Source organism: Saccostrea echinata, unplaced genomic scaffold (assembly GCF_033153115.1).
Source record: "Saccostrea echinata isolate AGI-Se365-2 ecotype Australia unplaced genomic scaffold, CSIRO_AGI_Sech_v1 ptg000027l, whole genome shotgun sequence".
In the NCBI taxonomy this organism is placed as follows: Eukaryota; Metazoa; Mollusca; class Bivalvia; order Ostreida; family Ostreidae; genus Saccostrea; species Saccostrea echinata.
The window spans coordinates 11868573-11891931 of record NW_026889776.1 but is presented as its reverse complement, the minus strand read 5'-3'; the positions used below and the strand labels follow the sequence as shown (position 1 = coordinate 11891931).

The following is a 23359-nucleotide window of genomic DNA, read 5'->3' as shown; positions in this document are numbered from 1 at the left end:
TTACAGACTAAAATAATGAAATTCTTTGCATAATTCTTTAAAGCTCCTAATAATTCTTATGTCGACGCTTTTTTTTTTTATCAATTTCTTTCTAACATGTACACATGTATAATGACGCCAGATATAAACAATATAGTTTCCACATTAGAATATTGTGAAGTCCTACTCTTAAAGTTTTGCGACCTAGCTTTTTTTGCAAATATTTCTCACCGGTAACAATTTATTTTATGTATATAAAAAGATTTTTTAGACGTGAAAATTAGTCGACGCCGATAGATATACTGTCTAGTATTCTTCAAGATAAGCCATGAAAATGTTTTAAAAAGAGAGTTTTTTTTATAGCACACAAAACTAGTTGAAATATAGCTTGAATGTGTAAAATGTGAAATCAATAAGTAATAACACAACATAGTATATGATACATACATGTGAGCTAGCCCGGCTTGAAGGGATACTATACTGTTTAACTTGTGATCATTAGAGTTTGTATTTTGACATTTATTTATTTCAAACTTGTTGTCCATATGTTTTAGAGATGTCTTAGATGTAATACTTTTCGTACCAGTGTTCTACTTAGATTTATGAATCAGAATGTCGATTCCATACATCGAAGAGATACATAGTTAACATGAATTATAATATATATGCAACAACGCAGCTAGGTTAAGGACTCCCATATATACGGCAGCCTATGCAGAGGTTCGGTAATGCTATTATGACGTCACGTTAAAACAATACAAATGAATCTCGATGAATAAATACTATATGTTCTTTTTAAAACACATTAAATACTTTCGTTTATCATTAATATTATAAAGATAAATGGATGTGCAACTTATCTTGCCATAATAGCACTTAGCGTATGTAGAATGAAAGCCAGCTTGATCTCGCTGTACTTACTGAGATGACGTCATTTCTTAGTTTGACACGCAGTTTCTCTGTACTTGAGGCGTGGATCAAGCTTTTATCGTAGCTTGTAAAAATAAAGATAAATACGAAACACGCGTAGTCGGACCAAAAGAGAGAAATATTCTGAAATATATTAATCCATATTTTATTGTCAAACTAAATTGATAATGTGTAGACTTTATATTAGGCCGTAGGGAGCACATTTGTACAGTAACATGCTAGAATGACAGGTCCACCCCCTCGAAAATATCAAAAGTTCAACGATATCCGCTTCACTATAAATTCTAAATTTTTAAACACGTGTAGCTATTATCCCTACTATTCTGAAAAGTGCTGGGAGCTGGTTGTGCTTTGTTGATTTATTCCGTAATGTAACATTATTCCAATGCGAATTACATTTTTGACTGGAGTTTTTAGAAAGACGGCTAAATTTCAAACAATTCCCGAGCATGAGGAAGTTGCTCCCAGCACTTTTCGTGTTAAGGAATTTGTCTCAAAGAAAACAGAATAAATTTTATAGCGTAAAAATGCCCGTATATCGTTGAACTTTTACGATCTTTGTAGTAGTACATATATGTTCTAATTTTAAAATTGTCACGTGACAAACAGCTGATGTAAGCGATGTCGTTTTGGCCGAACTCAGCAGAGACCCTATATATACAAGTGCAAACACCACATATCACATTTATCAAAACTAATGCTGTTAAAAAAAATATTAAAATTGTATTCATTTTCCCTGAATATATTAAGGCGTATATTTCATGGGCGTCCTTAACCTAGCTGCGAATTGTAAAATGAGTAATTTCAGTTTTGATCCTTTATTCAAATTAATATCCATTTCATAATGTTTTTAGCTGAAGATTGGAATAATGGGTTTTATTTTCTGATTCCCCAATTTCCTGGTAATTGTGGATGTCATCTGCTTGCAATTGGTTTGTATGGATCTCGGTTCTTGAAATATATTTTTGTGATCCAGCACTCTTTCCTTTCAAAATCTTTGCAATTTGTTTCCTAAAATAATTATAAAGACCCTTACAGATGTAAAATCAATTAAAATCATTACATAGATATATATAGTGGTTCAATTTATCTTTTTTTAAATTCTCATTTCTTTTTTTAGTATAGGCCTTGTGTTTTCGAGACGAATAAAAATAAAGATTTAAAACAATTTTAATCCAATTTACTTTATCCAACTTCAAACACCCAAGTATGAGAGAACATGATTGTCTTGAAATACACAACATGGATATACAGTGTACTCGCATAAATATATATTAGTTTGCATTGCTGCAGACTGGTCGTTTTTCACCTTTAAATGTATTTTCACCGCCTGTTAAAGAACAATTACAAAAATATATCAACGTTTGTAAAAAGAATATATTTAAGCTCTTAGACTTTGCTGCAATAATAATTTGACAAATTGTGGATCTGCAGACGTATAATATTCAAACAATTCTTTTGTCTTGTCATCCGAAATATAAAGAAAGATGCTGAGGCCCTAACCGTGCCCCGGAGTTATTACATGTATTTGTGCAAAATTAATTTTATACTACATGATAATTATGCTAATTTCACTACACGTTATTATGACCTGATTGTTCTAAAAGAAAATATTTTACTATATCAATATATGACTGCTTGGCCATGGTTTGAATGAACAGATACAATTTTGTTTGGTAGATACTGGTCTCCGTGCACTCATTTCGCAACACGAATGACTGTTGATTGTTGCTTAAAATCCGACTAAAGTCACGTGATTTGAAAATCCAGTTTTGAGATGCATGAATATTAATCTGAATATAACTGGAAAAATAGGTTGTTTTTCTTTCTCAAAAAAAAAAAAAATTGTCCCACAGTTCTTGTGCACACAATAAGATTGTGAAAAATTAACAGAAAGAAGCACCTTTAATCAGTAAATTTTGTCTTGCCTTTAGTTCAGACTATAGCCAAACACATTTTCTTTCAATGTTACACAACTGCATCACATATATCAACGAATGTCAAAAATTAAATACCTTTTTAAAGCAGCAATGAAAACCAGGCAAAATACGTTGAAAATTCCAGACATAACTAATGCAGCCATCAGTGCTGTACTTGATGATTCATTTGATTTTTCGTATATTTGATCTGAAAAAGAGTGCATTTGTACCAAGGATTATAGTCAATATTTTATATAATTAAAGTAAATCAATATTTGATTGTCATCTCATGTGTCGTGTGTTAATGATGCACATTGAAGTGGTAAAATTTTCCCGTTTAATGGAACGTTTTAAGCTTTCCATTGAAGGTTTGTTGTTACTCAATAACAAGCCAATTTCTTTAGAAAAAAAGAGAAAATTTTTGGAGATGCCTCATTGGAATACCTGTTGAACAGGTATTCAATAAATACTTATAAATGTAGTAGCCTTGTTGAGTACTTCAATAAACATGATAAATACAGAATTATGCACAAAACTCGCCTTGCTAGTTGAAGAAAATGTGATGTCAAATATGATACGTGATATATATATGAGATATATACAAATAGTGACATCTCATTTCTATTTAAAAAGGAGCGTGTCACTATGCAACCTTCGACGCCCAATAAGAAAGACTAAAGCATTCCATTCAAACGAAGTCAATGCGCATCATCGTAATATCTTGATATCTATAGGATACGACCCCCATTTCCCTTTCTTTTGTACCTTTCCTTTGTCATGTAAGTTTTTGGATTTTTTGAATGTAAAATAGATTGTTTATTATGCTGAAAATGAAACTGAGATGACGGTCAAATATACTATCTTATGAAATATTAAAGGTTACTTGGAATATCACATCTAAGACCGCTGAACGAGTCTTTGCATCCGCGTGGACATGTTCCATTAATTCTGTGGCACGTATCATTAAGCTTACTGTGTTGACTACAAATATGGCCACAATTCGGTCCATAAAACCCGGATGGACATTCTGTAAAAGAATGGTAAATGAAATTAAAAAATCAATAATATAATATAGTAAGATTCATAGTTATGAGGACAAATGCATATGGTAGTTTATGACTTGTACCTGTTGTACAGTGTGGTGATCCTCTCAGTCCATGTGAACAAATACAGGTTCCATCAACATGACTACATTCACTTATGCATTTGGATGAGCATTTACTTATACAGTATTCACCATAATGCCCAGAGTCGCATCCTACGATAGAAGAGAAATACCTGTACATTAAACCACATTTCTTTAATTGATCGATTAATTGATAAAAAAAAAAAAAAAATATCCAGTCACTTCGCAATAATTTATGAAAAGTTTTAAAAAAAACGTAATCACCAAGTAGCTTCTTTAATCTATTGAAATTAATTTATTTTTTATACAATTGTATTTTTTTTTAAATAATGAAGAAGGCACAGTTCCATTTTGATTTTAAATAATTAGTCTTACGTGTTTGACAGTAATTCCCTATCCATCCTGGCTTGCATCCTGGACATACCCCTGTGATAATGTTACATTTGCTCCCATAACAGCCCCCTGGGCACTTTTTGTGACATCTTTCTCCATAGACACCAGCCAATTTACAACCTAAAAATCATGTTAACTTCATACTTTAACTGCCAAGAGGGAAGTATCTTTGTAACGGTGCAAGCGCGGGGATGATCCATTCTCTCACCGATTTTGGCTCCAATTATAACTAAGTGGCTATTCTATTAACATAACTAACCTGAACTCAAAAAACGTAGCAAGGCAAGTCATGTTCTGAGCCAAAAATATGCAGATTAATCCATATATCAGTCATTTTTCATGTATTTCAAAATCGCAACTTGAATTTATCCGCCATGTTTACTGACCTTGATCGATTTTATTTTGGGAAAGCCAATGAGAATTTGGGATCTAGGGGACGGATCTATTTTAAAAAAATTCCTTATTTTAATCATAAATATCCCTGTTTACTAAAAATATTTCACATTGAATGCGTTTATTTATCAATGTTTTGTAATACCGTTCAACACAAGTATTTATCAAAACCGACATCTACTTAAACAAGCATAGTTTATCTAATTTTCAAATGGAAGTTTCTGAGCATAACGCGAGAACTGCCATGGCTGCTGAGGAAGACGCAGTTTAATTTACCGTATTTCGGTATATATAGGGCTAGGCTGTGCTCCGTTATTAGCCGACCTGTTTTTATATTTCTATGAAGCAGAAAGTATTCAAAAACTTCTACATGAGAAGAAGAAAACATTTGTTGTGGCATTCAACTCGACACTAAGATAATTTGATATGTATTATCTGTTACCAATAGTTACATGTACTTCTGTTCATATGTTGACTCTATATATCCAAGTGGACTTTACATAAAAGACACCATAAAGTCTACCACATCTTTTACATATTTGGATGTTTTACTGACTATAGACGATCAAGGCAAACTAACAACTCATTGTATGACAAACGAGATGACTCATCTTTTCCACCGTCGACTTTCCTTATTCATGTAGTAATACCCCATTATCACCTGCATATTGACTTTTCTTCTCCCAAATTATTCGATACTATCATGCTCCGAGTACGATCAACTTTTTAAACCGAGGAAGGCTAATGGCAGATAACTTGATGCTATACGGATTTCAAAGCCTCGATTAAATTCAACATTTTCTAAATTCTACGGTGATTTAATGATCTTGTTACATGTAGCAAATATAACCTGTCATTGGGTCGTATGTGGACTGACGTGTTTCATACCAAGTGTTAGACCTTAGTTTTTATACTGAATTTGACCACGAAATGCTCCGTCTACATTTTCTATACACAGGGCTCACAGCGGGTGTGACAGGTCAACACCGGATGCTTACTCCTCCTAGGCAGCTGATCCCACCTCCCATCTCACATACTTGTATTGTTTATAGATTTTTTAGATCGATCACTGTTCATTATCTTCTCTTTTCTCATTGTTAATAATTAATGAAAAATCAATCTTTTTGAAAGGAAGTTGAATGCGAAATCACTTTTTTTATTCTACCTGCAGTGGCCAGTTACCAAATATATATTTGCACCATCATGAACATCTTATGGAATTGTAGCCCTCCCCTGAAATATCCGATGAAAATATCGGAGAGTTCTTCATTATTGCAGCTAGAACGTACCTTGCACTATTACCTCACACAATTCAGTGTAAGATAAATATGCGTATCCCTCAGGATATGTGTAGTTCTCTAATCTTTCGTTATAAAAAGTGATATATTGGCCATATCCAATACAGGTTGTTGTGAAGTCTAAGGGAGGCAACTCTGGTCCGTCTTTGTAACACATATACCCTTCATCTTTATTGGTGGAGTTAGATAAATACAGAGCAAATCCCGCAAATCGGCCTCTTTGTCTCTGAACTTAAATATTAATATAATAATGTCATAAGGATATCAAGATAGATAATTTAAACAGGCTTCTCTTTAAAATAAGACGATAATAAAAATTTCGAGAAGAAAAGAAAAATAGTATAATTACAATTGAGAGCAGTGAACAGTGAAGGTAGACTTGATTGATGCTGAATAATTTTTTGGGGGTCACAAAGCAGTACGTATTATTTGTTGATGAATAATTGGCTAAGAAGATGCACATCCTATAAATGGATTTCTACATTATCAATCTTTTCACAATTAAGCTTCAGTTTGTTCAAGCGACGTGTTTGCTTATAATTTCCCTTACTCGTATTGTTTTGGCAAAATGAAAGATTTTGTCATTATCTTGAAATTATTTACCTAATTCCTCTCCATAACCTTTAAATAAAATTCTGATTTTGAACACACTGTAGATGTCTCCTAGATCCACCATCCACCACGTTTCCCTATATGGGGACGCAGAACCAATCTCTCGAGTTCTCATACAGGAACTATTATTTCTATCCACAGCATTGACAGCAGCATAAAATTGTGGCCTCCAGGCAAGATAAGTTGGACCCTGTGAAGCATTCTTGCCAGCAGATAAATCATCTAAAATATAGTAAAGAAACGTTAACATGTACTTGTTCTATTTATTTGTTATTCTGCATATCACATACGCATTATTACCACACACAACAAAATAATAATGACATTTTCAAGTAAAACAAATTACTTTGCAAAATAGCTTGATATATATGATTTCAAAGCCTCCGTGGTTTTAAAGACATATTTAAAATACGGAAGGTATCGTGTGTAAATTGGTGTGCGGAGAAAGTGCCGGAGTAAGTATACTGACAAACAAGTTAATGAAACTGGGATATCATTTCGCAAGTTCTATAGTCGGTACAATGACCTTTTCAGCAAATACGCAAATGAAATCTATCATTAAGTGGAACTCTGACTGATGTTTTTCGTTGAAATTGTTAGGCAATTATTTAAGCACTGAATTGTCTATGGATTTTTCGGTTTGCCCGATCATGACAATGAGCACATGGCGGGTTTGACAAGTCGTCAGGGCTTACTCCTCCATGGTACCTGATCCCACCTCTGATGTTTTCAGAGGTCTGTGATTTGTATTGTTTCAATGGACTTTTGAGTTTTGAGTTGGATTAGTGTTCGTTATCTCCACTGTTGAATAATTATGTAATGCCTTCTACTGATGAGGCCCGTATGGCTCTGAAAACAATTTCTTATTATTCGCAAGGCCAGTCTGATGTTGAAGACGAACTTTTACCGTGTCTACAAAGTCTCAATAATTTCAAAAATTCAATAATAACAAATTAACAAAAAATAAAATAATCAATCAATCAATCAAAGATTAGACTCTTTATGTAAAATAGATATATATTTTATTCTTATATTCTACATATTTACCGTTCACGGTAGCTCAGTCGGTAGAGCGCTCGCTCCGTGATCAGGAGGTCGTGAGTTCGAATCTCGGCCGCAACTGACCTAAGTCGATAAAAAATGGGTAGCAACTGTTCCTTCGCCATGCGCTCGGCACTTTGAAGTGAAAGTTGCGGGTCCTTCGGATGAGAGCTTAAAAACCGAGGCCCGGTGTCACGGCAGGCATTGGCACGATAAAGACCCCTCACTGCTCAATGGCCCTGAGTGCCGGAGTAAAGGTCAAAATTTGAAGCCCTTCACTGGTATATGGTGACGTCTCTATTTGAGTGAAAAATTCTCAAATGGGACGTAAAACAACACACAATCAAACATATATTATACTATGTATTTAAAAAAAAAATTCTTATATTTAACCTATCTACATTTTACATGTAACTTACTCCAGACTAATATATATTGAATTCGGTTTATTTGGAATGAATGTCGATCAAGGTCCCTTCATTTAAATGTAAACGAATTAGACTGTATCATAATACTAGTACTAGTCATAATCCAAATCTGACTGTGTGCAAGGGCCTTCATGCAAATCAATTTCATAACAATTTTATCAAAATTATTCGTTGGGATGCATTAAATAACTATGTGTTTCATCAAAATTCTGTACGACTGCTTTTGTCTGAGAACATTTTTCCAGTATAAGATTTTCAGAAAGACGAAAGGCTTGTTTAAAGTATCTATCAATAGATATTTAAAATTTTTATTCTTGACTTCCATAGAGGAAAACCCCTCATACTTGTTATACAGGTTTTCCACCCTTAATGCTTAGTTAATTTCATTTTGCTTGGATATCTATTGCCGACCTTTTATGTATTATATGGCCCAGGAAAAAAAAAATAAAATTACATACTTACCGTACCCCAAAGAATGGGTGAATCTTGATAAGAAACAAAATATCCAGAGTAGAAAATTGTTCAGGTGATTCATTTTCAAAAAGATGTATTAAAATTCCCTAAAAATCTTCACTGAAAATTATGCTTTTATAAACCCGGAAGTAAATTTTTAATGAATACAAAACATGTTATGGAAGAGTGTATCAGAAATAGCTAAGTATTGTAAAATATTCGCATTTTTATACAGTAAGTTCTTTTTTTTTTAGCTTCTTTTTTTTTTTTTTTTGCTTGAACACATTGTTTATATTTATGCCATTCTAAAAAAAAAAAAAAAAAAAAAAAAAAAAAAAAAAAAAAACATATTCAAGTTTAAAATTTGAATCTCAACACATTGGAATATATGTTTATTTAAATGTCTTAACATATCTCTCGAATGACCTAAATTGATACACTATCATCGTCTCGCCTTAACAATAACCAAAATAATGACAAAATGTTAAATGTAGATTAACGATATATATGTAACACTAATGTGGTCACCAAAAAAATGTCAATCATTTTAACAATTTGAAATAAAAGAATACTGAGAATGTAGCTAAGTATTAAGCGATTTACATGCATTTTAGAAGTTTCAAATTTAAAATCTAGATTTAAGGCAATCAGATAACAATCAAGTAACACATCGGTCATCATTTGAATGTAAACTTCGTGCGATGCTTGCTTCTCAATTCGAATTATTGTTCCTCTGTTGTTCTTTAGAAGATTTTTTTCATAGATATTTCCTATATATATCAACGTTAACGTAACCTCTTGAGGCGGCAACCTAGACATGCAATCATATTTTGAACAAACCTAACTCTACATTACATACAGCTGCTATTATATAGAATGATTTATCGTGGTCCAGTTTTCTTGAGGAGAAGGTATTCAAAAATTTTCCCTTCATATTACTAGTAGTAGATGATAGACAATCATGCACCATAAAGGAACTAGTCATTGATTTCGTCACACCATATGTATTATGGTATGCACAATCTGTGCATCTTCAATTTTGACAGATTTGATCTTTACCATGGGTTTCCACATCATATTCCATGTGCAGAATATGTATTTTGATACATACTGTATCCAGAAGTACTCATAAGTCTACATAGTATACAAAAGAAGATATAAGTTGAATGATTCATTTGAAAAGTTACAAAAATAAAACAACGCAATGAATATCATACTACTCTTTTTCAAGAAGTGTAATTTGTGAATAATTATATACTACTATGGGAGACTTGTGCTCAAATAGATGATTATTTCTGTGAAAAAAAATATCTCACTGGAAATAAAGGGATTCTGACATTTGTGAAGAGCTAAAGTAGCAATTCAAAGCCGTCTGTGTAAGAATCAGAAATTTCAATTAAACTATCATAAAATCACTGTATTTTATGAGAATATATTTTCGTGGTCTTGTCATAATATGTAGGTCTGTGGATACTTGTACTAAAACTGTACCAAATCATTTTTACATGCCGTGGGGTACATGAATTCGCTGGTCTCTTCATACAACAAAAACAACAAAAATAATTTTAATATGTAATCTTTATTGTAGGTGGTATTTAAGTGAAATTTCTTAGTATTTACATTTTGCAGTGTTTATATCAAAGTTACAAATCTTTAACATTTCTGGAGAAAGATCGATTAAAAACAAAAACATATTTCATGTCGGTATTATATAAAATGGTGTTCTATTTTGTTGAATGCACTCATTTTAAGTTTAAAGTTTTTGACTTGATAGTTCTATTTTTATTCCTTGTTTGTAGTCTGTCCCTTTTGTTTCCGTTTTCTTATATTTCAAACCGAATATATAAACGTTTGACAACTTTAAAATGTTTTATTTGTAGTAGCAACTTTTGAAATTGCTAAATTAGGATGAGAACAAATAAATATTAACACAATGAAAGACAACATTTCACAGATGTATAATATAATGTGACCCAAAGACTTAGCTTAATGGCTATCAACTTTGATATTTAGATCCATAAGTACTATATACTCTACAGTGTTCATACATTTTCGTTATGCACTTAGAATACTCTTCACGAGTACCACTTTGTAAGAGGAAGAACCTTTTGTCCGTTATACTCATTGTATACTTATGCGTTTATTTTATATTGTAGACAAAAATCGTGTGATATTTTGTCACATACATTTTTCACATCACTTAATACAATTTAAGCAATAAGAAAATATGAATGGTCGATATTTGATTACATTAAAACATTCAGAAAAATGGTGAGCAAATGATAGATGTAAAAGAAATTCAAAGGTGAATATTCATTTTTTTCTACATTTCGAAGATTTTTTGCTTCCCAATTCCTTGCCTTGGATTGATCTCTAGCGCCTGGAGGTACAATATGTAGACATTGTTGTGGTAAACAAAGTGTTGCTGAGAAAACATCCAAGTGGGTAAAGATTTGCAGTTTGGAAGAAAAAAAAAGGCAAGATATATAACATAATGAAGACAAAAGGTAATTAGCCATTATAGATCTTTAAACTAAAATCCTAAGTATGCCTTTTTTTCCCTCCATTTTTACATTTTTATTGGCTACTATGCATGAAACCCGAGATTCAATGATGTTAATTTTGAGACGTGGGTCAAAATATGCAAAATTCAGGCTAAGGATATAATGTTAATTCTATCTTGACTTGTTTATTACATCTGCAAATTTTGACAAAGTATGTTAAATAGATGTGTAAATTTTGTTATAAATACCTGTTTATCACTTGAAACCCACATTGAATATTTGAAGCATATACTAACGTAAAAATTTCTAGCAATAAAAATACATGACTGTATGTATTAACAAGGTTCCAACAGGTTGAATAAAATAAATTTTTAGATTTTGATAATTTTCTTCAAAATATCCTTCCACCACATGAAGTTCTTCATAAATCATATCTCAAATGTACTAAGTGAGGGTATCTTTTAAAATAGCTCTAAACACTACACACTAAGGAGTTGAACTACTTGAACGGTAGTTTTATGCAGTAAGAGTGATTTGCCCTTAGAATTAAGATAGAAAAGATGGTTGTTTACAGTTAATTACACAAATTGTAATGGATTAAAATATTCTTAGCATTATATTAGACCAAGAATTAGGAATTGAATTCATTATTCACATTAATTTCCCAACAGTAAGCAACAGTGATTTTTGTTCACGAATAGTCCATTGTCTTTGAACATTGTTCCTGTAAAGGCAGGTACCCTAGCTGTATCAAAAATGAACTAAATAGTCTCAATATGCACACCTTTATATGATAAATTTTTCTCCAAGTCCAAAAAGTACTGAAAGCATCTAGTTGTAAATAAAATTTAGATAACGGTTAAAATAATTGAAAATGAAATCTGAGTGTTTGCTTATTAAAACCTGAAGTACTACAAATTAGCAGTACAAGGTAAACAATAAACAATAAAAGAATCTCATTAACTAGAACCCAGAGACTGAATAAAACTAAGTTTAAGTACTCAACAATCACATATTCTTTTTTTTTTAAAATTAAAGTGTCTACATGCTTTGGCTTGTCCCCTGCTATAGAAAAGATGCGTACGGGTAGCACACTTATACCTCGCCCTGGTATGCAGAAGTACATTTAAGCAAGTACTGTTACGAGTGGACCTGTTCTTTTTTTCCACGGATTTAATGCATTAGCATTCACTGGGATACCAAGGCAGCTCTTGTACAGCAATATCTCATCCTCTGCTGTCTGAAGCTTATATTTTTTCAAGGTTGGTACAAATCCCCAAGGAAGTCACAAAGGGTACTAGATAAAGGTTTATATTGAATTTTCATGATCTTTGGAGGAATAGAATTCTCCTCAGGAAGGTGAAGAACAGAATCATCTGAAACAGTAGGTAGTGCAGGCAAAGGAGGTGTCTAGATTGTCAACATTGTCCACTGGCTCGGTCTCCACAGTAATCTGTGTTTTTGTTTGAGAAAGATTTCCTGACTCTCTCACTAACTTGTCAAAAACTGACAATTGGTCCTCCTCAGGTAAATATGGTAGTGTTTAGAATCGAGGATCAAGGGCTGTAACTTTGTCCATTATGTTTTCTTTTGTAGCATATTTTTCTTACGATTCAAAGACATTGACTATTTTATGTTTACTATTGTTGAAGTTCTTTTGGGAGAAGAACATGATTAAGAAGCTGGTAATGAATGGGCAAAATAATGGAAGCTGTAGGAATTGTTTCACTGCACATTTATGTGGTAATTGCCTTCAATGATAGGCAGGTCACATCATCTTCAGCAAGGGTAGTTTCATCATCAGAGAGAAACATTAATATTTTATCCTTGTTAATAAGATCCTTGCTTACTAGGACACTAACTACAGCTGTCTGCAAATACCTCTCCAGCATCTCATATGCACAATTCCACCTGGTGCAATCATCAATAACTAGGCTGTGAAAATTAAGTTCTAGTCGAGATGCTTGTGTTATCAGCAATAGATGCATCACTGCCCCTGTGAATAAAAAAAAAACTCAACTATCTTTCTGACTCGTGAAACTGATTAGATTCAAAAACATTTCTGAACAGGTAAGTTTAGAGTTTGGGTGTAGCATCCAAGATGAAGTTCACACTTCTGGTCTAGTCAAATTTACTGCATTATCTGAAAACATAAAGAGCGGTGTCCTTGGTATGTTCCATTCATCCAAAACTTTTATAGACGCCTCAGCAAGGTTTTCATCGAAAATTAATATAAAGTTCAAAAGTTTTCATCACTTAGATTTTTTAAGAGTATTTACTAAAATATTTGGATAATTAAATAAATTTACCTGTGTGACTTTCAGACAGACAACTAGTCTAAAGAACAAAATTCTGCAATTCTCATTCATCAGTAATGTGAATCGATGTTATGGTCACATAAGACTCAGTGGATCTTGAAGTCCATCAATCAGTTGTAATAGCAATTTATCAAGATATAGGAGAATGGATTAGAATAACTCAAATGATTTTTTAGTTAAGATTAAAAAATAAAACTCTGGCTATTGAAATAACATAAAATATTTATGTAGCAATATACATGTACCCTTATCACTGCATATGGGGTTTGTGTCTCCCATTGATTCGATACATGTATACAAGAGCATGCTCTACGTGCGATCAAATTTTAAAACGAGGTAAGCTATTTACCAACAAGTTGATGAAAAAAAGATATCATCCGTTTTGTTTGAAGTCATCATCATGATCGCATACAAGTATACTAGCATAATATTTTCAATAATGGCAATAGCAGGAATTTTCTTTAAAACTGCCATTTTCGATTATTGTTTCAAAAAGGCATATTTAAAAAAATAAAAAAATAAAAATTAATATCCATGATCGCAATTGCAAAAAGTGTACATAAATGTCTAGTGTTAACGCAGGTTGAAAACGAAAGTACAAATATTCTTTTACCAGATAATGAGTTCGAATCCTGGAATGGCTGGTATATATGCATATTTTTTTTTCTTTTTCATATAATGTAATTGTAGTAAAATATTTCTTTTACGAGAGAGATAATGTCAAGTTAAAAATCGCTTTTTATGAGAACTATTTCAAATTCACGCATATTTGAATTAGTTTCATCGATACATTGATTTAAATCTAATACTACATAATAATTTTGTTTAGTTTAGTGGCAATGTCAGGGAAAATAAAGTATTGTTTTGAAAATTTAATTTTAATATAATCATTTTGGTTCCTTTTTTGATCTATTAAGTAGTGCGCGTGATATGATTTGAAACAACTAAATTGAAATGCCTCAAAGGAATGCCTTAAATGTAGCATCAATAGCGTGATTATGGGATGCAGTTTTATTTATTGAAAAATATTCACGCACGTTGTCTACAGTACATCTCTCAAAATACTTTTCAAGGTGCATTGACCATCGTTACTTTTTATCGTTTTAAGCTTTCCCCTACTACGAAAGCCCAGAAGGCGCATTCGAGATTCGAGTTTCGAAATACGAGATTCGAAATATGTTTTTTTTTTGCTGATAACCTGTTGAACTGGTTTATATGAATTAACGTTAATTTTAAACACATGTGCATGTATGTCTCCTTTAAAAGGAAATAGAAATTTTAGCCGTATAAAACCTATTTAAACGTATTAAAAATTACAGAGGAATACTCATGTGCCCATGCCTCTACGGTAAAGTTTTTTTCTTGCTCATGATTCTTTTTTTATATTTGATTTTTCCCAGAAGGAGTTTTTCTTCCTTTTACTGTTGCCTTTGTTATATGTTGACGTTGCGACCGATACGGCAGATACCTTTTCCATGTTTTCAGTGTACTGTTTAGACCCGTCTCTTCAAACCACAATGACATTTGGTACGTCTAGACTCTGACGTGACATGACGTTGTATTTAAGTTGCATTACCAAACCGAAGCCTGAACAGAGCTGATTTTAATGAAAAAAGTTTTATTCACTATTCTATCTGCAATATATCTATTAACTCAATGCGAGTTCATTTTTTTGTTGAACTTTCTTATTGCTATTCTCGCTAGAAGGTAGCTTTAACAAGCGATGCATTGTGGGTCCAGAGCTACTGCGGAAAAAGAATTTAATTGAATGAATGTGCAATAGTCTGAATTTTCTCTTCGCCCAGGCGTTGCTTTAAGAGCTTGAAACGACGAGCAGAGCTTCGCGCCGGTCGCTGCGCTCGCTACTAATAAATGATTTGGTGTGAATCCATATGAAATATTTTCTTTGAATCACGTAGAATTGATGAGAAGAGATTGAACTCTCATAGGGGGTTTGTATATTTTCAAGTCATATACAGTCAATAATAGTTAAAAATTTAGTACTTTTTAATTATCAAATGAAATACAATGATTTTTGGTGTATCTTTCGAGTTAATATGGTCGTCAGAAAATGCAATCTTACATCGTGACTGTCGATTTATTTTACATTATTGAGTTAGATTTTTCATAATATCCAGATGTTGAATACAGATTACATGATAAATGTACGATCACCTAAGTAACACACTCAATGCTTTTTTAAGTGGACAACTGAGTAACAGCTGGCAACAATCTATATTCATTATTTTTTATCGTAAACGTAGACCCATGGTTGATTTGAAAGTCAAATGTTTTGAGAGGTAGTTTAATTATTAAACGACCAAGACTCTTTAAAAAAAAAGATTGTTAGGCCAAAATAAAAAAATACCTTTGTTTCCCCTAACGCGACCGATCCACTTAAATCGTGCCGACTGAAAAGTTTTTTTTAATTAGATTATTTAAATATTTTTTTTATTGTTTGTCAACTTTATAAAATACAATTTCATCAGAATCCATTGTTTTATCAGAATGGCGGCTTTTGTTTTACTCTCATTGGGCGCCCACAACATGTGGCCACAGAGGGTTAGTTCGTCTTATAAAATAATGGTGACGTATCAATCTTATATATCTTTAACTTATCAGAATCCTACATTCTTGAGACATTTCGTGAATTAAATGTACCATGATTAAGGAGTGTTTAGATGGTATTTACAAATATGTCTTCTAAAATTAACGTGCATAGTAAGCATGGCAAATGCCCCCATGAGGAGATGAGGAGCCCACCTTGTGTATGCATATCATTTCATTCGATCTAACAAACAGTTAATGTATGATCCTATTTTTACTATAAAGGACCATAGGAGTTGTAAATATGTCTTTGTATAATTATATCATCTTGATCAATATAATTCTGATGTCGTTTCTTCATTCCTTTTATCTATGGGGAATTAACTTCGTGATTATAACATTAGATATATGAAACTTCAATCATTTTAGATATGGTTTGGTTGAATTAGATATTGCTTATACATGTACAACTCTTTCCAAATAGTGTTGAAATCTTAAAAATTAGCTTATGGTACGGCTTCCTGAGACGTATAGTGTATTTTTCTTTAGTTAGGCCATGTGTAACTGTAACTTTTCAGTGTAACTGATAAAAACTCGTTTGATATGAGCATTCTTCATCAAAAAATTCCGTTAATACAGACATATCGTACGACACAATTGTTCCGTAAATTTGCAATTTTACCCCATTATGTAAATTTTATGAAATTTAATCGTAAATTGAAAATGACGTCAAAAAGGGGGAGTTATTTCTTTTTTCCAACATTCTACAGTTTCGCACCTGGATAAACTGGTAAACTGGGCTACAGAAAAATAAACTGCATCCAGAGTACTTGTTTTAATATGCCTTAAAAGATTCCTAGAGCTGAAAGATTCACAGTTAATGTCGATTTGTAGTCAGGGTGTCAAAAGTCACTCACGTCAAGTGACTTTGATCATGTAAGGTAGAAATTGAACTCCAACAAGCTAAGTATTCTGGTTTAATCAAGTTAGGATCTTTCCCTGTGTATAGATTCATTTATAATATAATATGCTTTCGAAAGCAGCTGTTCATGACATTATATAGTCATATAAACAAGACGGATTTAAGTCCTTACTTAACTCCAGGTAATCTTATCAAGATAAGTGTATGCGGTAGAAAGAGTGGACATTGAGAAACAATGACGTTGTTGGACGTCATGAAACAGAAACGGCGATAGCTCCGGATGATCATATAATGTCTTCTTTATTAAAAAATAATTTGGCAAATTATCAATGTATCAAGCTAAAATTGTCAACATTTCTTAAACTTTCTTGTTTCATGTTCCTTATAATTTTTGTAAGCACAGACTGCCTAGTATTAATTTTATCGCATCAGTCCACGAACTTTTTAATAACCCCTCGTATATGTATATACTAAAAACATATTACTCTGCTCTACGCTCATATACTTCCAAATAATATGTCAACATCTAGGGTTGATTCATTGGTCAAAAGGCTTTCTATTTGTGGTTTTGCTGCTGTTGGGGATAAGTTATATAAGTTATTAAAGCATTTTGTGCTTAAATCAACAATTGTGGATTATAAGTTGTTTGTTTTTTTTTTTTTTACACCTGACGATTGGATTTTTAAAATATATAGCATTGTTGTTCAAACTATAATTAATGTCAATTTAACATTTTATTGTTTGGTTTGTATAATTGTGAAGAACAAACGTTTAAAATATTTGGGGGATTCGACACATTATTACCACCATACCTTCTAAAATAACAAAAACTATTTGTCATTTATTAATGTGTATTACACTAGCGTTGTTATATTTTTATTATTGCTATATAATAAAATAGTGGAGGTCTTCCCCTTTATATCTTTTGTTAAGCATATAGAGAAATTGATCCAATTCTGTTCTTTTGCATAGCAGCAATATTGGAGCTACATATTATGGCCGCAGTACGCATGAATTAGTATATAGGAATAATACAAATATATATACAAAAATAATTTAGGAATAATACAAAAATCGTTAATTATTTTGGAATTAAATTCGGTGAATGGTTTGATGCTATCGGAGTCTGCCTATAAGAAAATCAGAAAGATGTTATGATTTTATCTAAGAAAAGGTCACAAATTTTACTTTCCAACGATTTTGCATGAGCATCTCTGAAGAGACATAATTTGTCGAAATGTGCATTTGATGCATCAAAATTGGTACCGTATAAGATTTACCTTTTGACGAAGTAACACTGTCATAAACACAAAGATAAAGAAATGCAAATGCAATTGGTCAAAAGGTCAATAAAATTATTCTTTATAATTTGATGTATAAAAATTTATTGGTCACAGTGTAATTTTGAAGGAATTTAACTATCTACAGACTTTTCGAGGGGTGATAACTATTGATTCGATGTCAATTAAAGGAATTTGGCTAGGCATTTCGTTGAGTTCATTGAGTTCACGTTGTTTGCCTATTCTTTTTTCCCCCTCATTTTATAAGTATCATTATAATTATCATGACAATTTAAACACTTTTCGCCTTCATCTAAACTTGTACAAACTTTCTAGCGATTACTTTTATGTCTTTGTTTTTTCATGAGAAAGTTAGGGACAGTGACAAATTTTCATTCACTACTCTCATACGAAACATGAAGCGTCAATGTTGTTTATACCTTGAAAAGTTGAGAACAGGATAAAAATGCAGTCACATTAAGCAAACTTTGAAATTGATTTCAACCGGCATTAAAATCATCTCCCATCTGTACTTTCAGGACTTGATTTATTTTTATATTGGAATCTCCATTTTGTTCCTCTGTTTATCAAGTGTTGTTTATTGTGTTTCAATTGTACTTTATTTCAAATGAATGTGAAGTTAAAAATCAATGACTATTACATCAATTTCGGAAAGTAAGCAAACTGAAATATAAATAATAACGCAAAGTACAGGCTAAACGAAGCTTACGTGTTACATGCCTTTGGGGCCTACGTTTATATTGTTTGTTTTAACAATTTTCAGCAGATATTTATTTTTAATGTTCTAAAACTTACCAGTTATGTATTTCAATGTTTTTTTTTTATTTATATTTATTGATTATTATTTATTAATAATCTCAATGAAGGGGTTCAGTAAGACTGAGGCATTGCAAAGATAAGGGTGTCAATCACTGTCTCATGTCTTATCTGTTGTCTAAACGCAGTTGCCGTGAGTGATTCAAACGAGAGAATCTCTACCAGAGGACATTCTGCAAGCATTACTTACACCTGTTAGTGAAGCTTGCAGAACACCATGTGGTAGAGATTGCCGACGTGAAAATTTCATTGAAGTTTAAGGCTGTTGGATATTACGATTTCTCTATACTATTCCTTGAGTTCTTTCATTAAGAGGGATTACTTATTGTGTTTTTTAAATCTATTTAGGCTCGTGATTGCGCATCTACAACTTTTTATTAATAACAATGTACCGTTTAGAAAACGTATTTGACAAGAATATATGGGCTGTTCCAGAGGGATGGTGGTTCAGGTGAGAAGAACTTATTAGATAAACGAAAGAGCTCATAAAAATAATACTTAATAAGAAGTCCATAACCTGCCTACAGTATGTTACGTTCATGTATATGTATATGTACTTAAGTATGAAAATATTTAAAATGGGTTGGGGAGAAAGTGGGTTGTGAAAACTTCCTAAACGTTATTACCCCTGCCCCTCTCAAATTAAATCCTAGGTTCGCCTAATAGTACAAGAATATGCATGCATGGGATCATTTGTACCCTAAAACCCTCCGCTCCTATGTGGTAAAACTATGAAGAAATAAGTGTCAACGTAGCAAAATCCCCTCTGATACAAATAAAATGTAGAAAACATTTTTCTTTCAGCAAAATTCCAGTTTCCTTAATTCTTTAAAATATTATCAGAGAGAAAAAAAAATCCACAAGCTAACTCTCTATCCTCTTTTTATTCCCCGTAATCGAATATTCGGGGGCATATAGGTTTCGCTCTGTTCGTCTTTCAATCTTTTTGTCTACAAATGTTCTAACCAGGTCCTTACCTTTTGATTTGGTTGACCTATGGCTTTCATATTTCACATGTGCATTCATTATGACAAGACTTTTTTTTGGGGGGGGGGGGGTACCATAATGATATCTGACCTCTTAACCTTGACCTTGGTGTCTGACCCACCTTTTCAAAATTTTACCAAACTTTTACCTTGGCCACTTCTTTTAAACAATTGGTGGTAGGGCTTTCATATCTCACAGATATAGTCCTTATGACTAGAACATCCCTTGGGTACCAATAATTTTGACCATTAGACCTTGGTTTTGACCTACCTTTGAAAGACTTTAACCTTGGTCATAACTTTGAATGGTTAGTAGTAGGACTTTCAAATTTTCACAAGTATATTCCTTTTGACAAGACCTTCCTTTTGCACCAACAATATGGCCCTTTGACCTTGACGTTTGAGTTTTGCCTACCTTTGAAAAACTTTAAACTTTGTCATAACTTTTGAATGATTGGTGCTAGAGCTTTTATATTTCAACTGTCTATTCCTTGTGACAAGACCTTCCCTATGGCACCATTAATCTTGACCCTGTAACTCAGGCCTTTGACATACTTTTAAAAGAACTTTAACCTTGGTCATAACTTTTGAACTTTGTTACTAGGGCTTTCATTCAAGTGTATATCCTGTGATAAGAACTTTCGTTTTGAGTACCTACATCTTTTTTTTTCTTTACTTTTTTACCCTTGACCTTGATCTTGGAGTTTGCCTCGAATTTGAGACACTTTAACCTTGGCCATGAGCTGTCATACGGGGACATCGGTGTTTCCCAAACACATCTTGTTTTAAAGCTTAACTTTTTCATCAGTTGGAGTGTAGCATGCTCCAAATGAATTTTTCTGCAGTTGATAATAATTATTCAGTATTGATGTTTGAATAGAAATGAGGTCTTCACAAAAAAATCGATTGAATGCATTCTGCATTTTTTTTTCTAAATTGCAGAAAGGAATATTATTTTATCAATATGAGTAAAAAGGGTACAACTAGATTTTAAATCATTTTAAACTTTAAACTGATCGATCAATTCTTTTTAAAATGAATAAGATAAAATTGTACAATGGTTGGAACATTTCGAAAAAAATTCTTGGAACGACATTTTTGAGTGGTTATGTCCTCAAAGTTTTACTATAGTTAATCATTTTTTTCTCTATCAATTAAAACATATATACGTTTTATTTTCTCCAAGCCTTACAATTATTAATTGTAAACTTATAAGTTAACTTATAAAGACACTCTTTAAATCTCATTTACTGAAATGAATTTTTATTTTGGATTCATCGCGGTAATTTCGATGTATTTTAGTAGATAAGAACGCTTGCAAAGTAGGAAGGTCAAGGGTTCAGGCTTTGGCCCTGATAAACTCGGTCAGATAAGATAGCAACTGTTTCATCGCCAAGCGAGTAAAGGATCTAAATTCTAAGTCTTTCATCGACATTTTGTGACATATCATCAGAAAACCTCGCAATGGATGAAAACAGTAATCAATCAATCGAATAAACATGATAAACATATTAATACAAAAAAATATAACAATTTAAAATTATTCCATGAAAACGGTATCTCTATTTTCAATATCCAGCATGTTTTACATAAAATTGATTCTATATATTTAGTAAGATTAATTGACGTGTTAAAAATTCTATGTGAAATACAAAATCTTGAGCTAACATAGGATCTCGTCTGAGATGCACAGATTGAATTGTACCTGTAAGTGTACCTGTTACCATAAATTTCCATAGCAAGAACATATATGTCGAAGACAAATGGTTTCTATAATAAATTCTCTTCGAACTGTGATAATTTAGCAGATTCTTTATGGATTGAAGTTAGATTAGGTTCATGCAGGATTTCATAAGGATTTATAAGGATATGCACTTGTGACAAGACCTTGGAGTTTTATTGTATATTTCTTTTATGAGAGAGAGAGAGAGAGAGAATGTCAAGCTAAAAATCGCTTTTTTACGAGAATTATTTCAAATGTACGCAGGTTTGAATTGTTTTCCTGATGCTGTAATCTAAAACTAATAAGATACTATGCTATTATTTAGTTTAGTGGCGATGTCATGAACAGGCTGGACAAAGCTGAGTCTATACCAAGAGATAGCTCTTCATGCGTCGTGAGTATTTTAATGTCCTTCTCAATGTATGGAATAATCCTGAGTTCACCTTCTTAAAAAGACGCATTGAAACAAAATATCGGTATAACTATTACATGACACTTTTTCTTTTCTGTCGCTGATAATCTGTTGAACTCTTTACATTCTAATCACGTGTACATGATTGTCACCTTTAAAAGGAAGTACAGATTTTATCCATACAAGTATTGAGTATTACGGAGGAATACTCATATTTGCATGCCTCCACGGTAATTTTTTTTCTTGCTCATGACCCTTTTTTATTTAATTTTTCCAAGAAGGAGTATTTTATTTTTTCCCCTTTTACTGTTGCCTTTTTATTAATAAATGATTCAGTGTGAATTCATATGAAATGTGTTCGCTGAATCAAATAGAATTTCTAAGAAAGGATTAAACTTACTTTGTTGATTAAGATTTTTTCAAGTCATATACAGTCAATAATAGTTAAAAATTATGCTTTTAAATTACTAAATGATATACAATAGATTTAGTGTTTTTTATGTGTTAATCTGTTCGTCAGAAAAAAAAATGCAATAATATATAGTGGCTGGCAATATATTTTACAATATTGAGTTAGGTTTTTGATAACATATCCAGATGTTGAATACAGATTGCATGATAGATGGACAATCACTTAAATAAACACACTCTGTGTTTTCAGTGGACAAGTAATCTAAAATGAATTACAACTAATTAAAACATAACTAAAAATACACTTCTTTTGAAAAGTATATCTAATATTGTTTCTTTTTTTCATGACACATTCCATAGTTTAACTCTAAAATACAAGCTCACCACCCCGGTGTCAAAGTTGTTAATATAAAATCCATTTTCTGTAAACTTGTAGTTGAAACATGGGTTATAGAAGACGAGTTGTCTGCATTTTTATTCCTTTAAGAGTTTAATATGCTTACACAATTTAGTTAAGAAATAAACAACAATGTTAAAAAGTTCTCTGGGAAATGAACTTGGTTGGTCACGTGATCAAATCCTGTGAAGCCCGAAGGGCTTCTCAGAAGATTTGATCACGTACCAACCAAGTTCATTTCCCAGTGAACTTTTTAACATTGTTGTTTATTACTTTTATTTACATTTGAGACGAATATTCTGAATAGAACTGCATTTATTACACGAACGGCCCGCCGTATTGCTATGTTGTGACGCGCAATGACCTAGAAGTTGTTTGGTCTTGAGAGTTCGCCTCGCTCCAACATTTGAATACTTACATTGATGTTTAGCAGTCCAGTTCAGGAAATAT

General features: G+C 32.3%; 1 protein-coding gene across 1 annotated transcript; it reads right to left on the bottom strand.

Annotated features, from left to right (window-relative positions):
* Positions 1 to 1748: 1748 nt before the first annotated feature.
* LOC133193233 (multiple epidermal growth factor-like domains protein 10) lies at positions 1749 to 8661 on the bottom strand. The gene is made up of 8 exons (XM_061329194.1): positions 8582 to 8661; positions 6642 to 6872; positions 6030 to 6269; positions 4330 to 4467; positions 3955 to 4086; positions 3712 to 3855; positions 2925 to 3036; positions 1749 to 1920 (listed from the first exon to the last, which is right to left on the bottom strand). Exons 1-8 carry the CDS (start codon positions 8652 to 8654, stop codon positions 1749 to 1751), a joined length of 1242 nt encoding a protein of 413 aa, XP_061185178.1. The 5' UTR covers positions 8655 to 8661.
* Positions 8662 to 23359: the final 14698 nt, after the last annotated feature.

What these genes read in the sequence shown, in the direction of transcription:
- LOC133193233 (XM_061329194.1), bottom strand. Translation starts at nt 8,654, where the DNA reads ATGAATCACCTGAACAATTTTCTACTCTGGATATTTTGTTTCTTATCA. An exon ending in AGGGAATTACTGTCAAACAC is followed by an intron (nt 4,087 to 4,329) that starts GTAAGACTAATT and finishes CTTCTATCGTAG; the next exon opens with GATGCGACTCTGGGCATTAT. An exon ending in TCTTAGATGTGATATTCCAA is followed by an intron (nt 3,037 to 3,711) that starts GTAACCTTTAAT and finishes ACTCTTTTTCAG; the next exon opens with ATCAAATATACGAAAAATCA.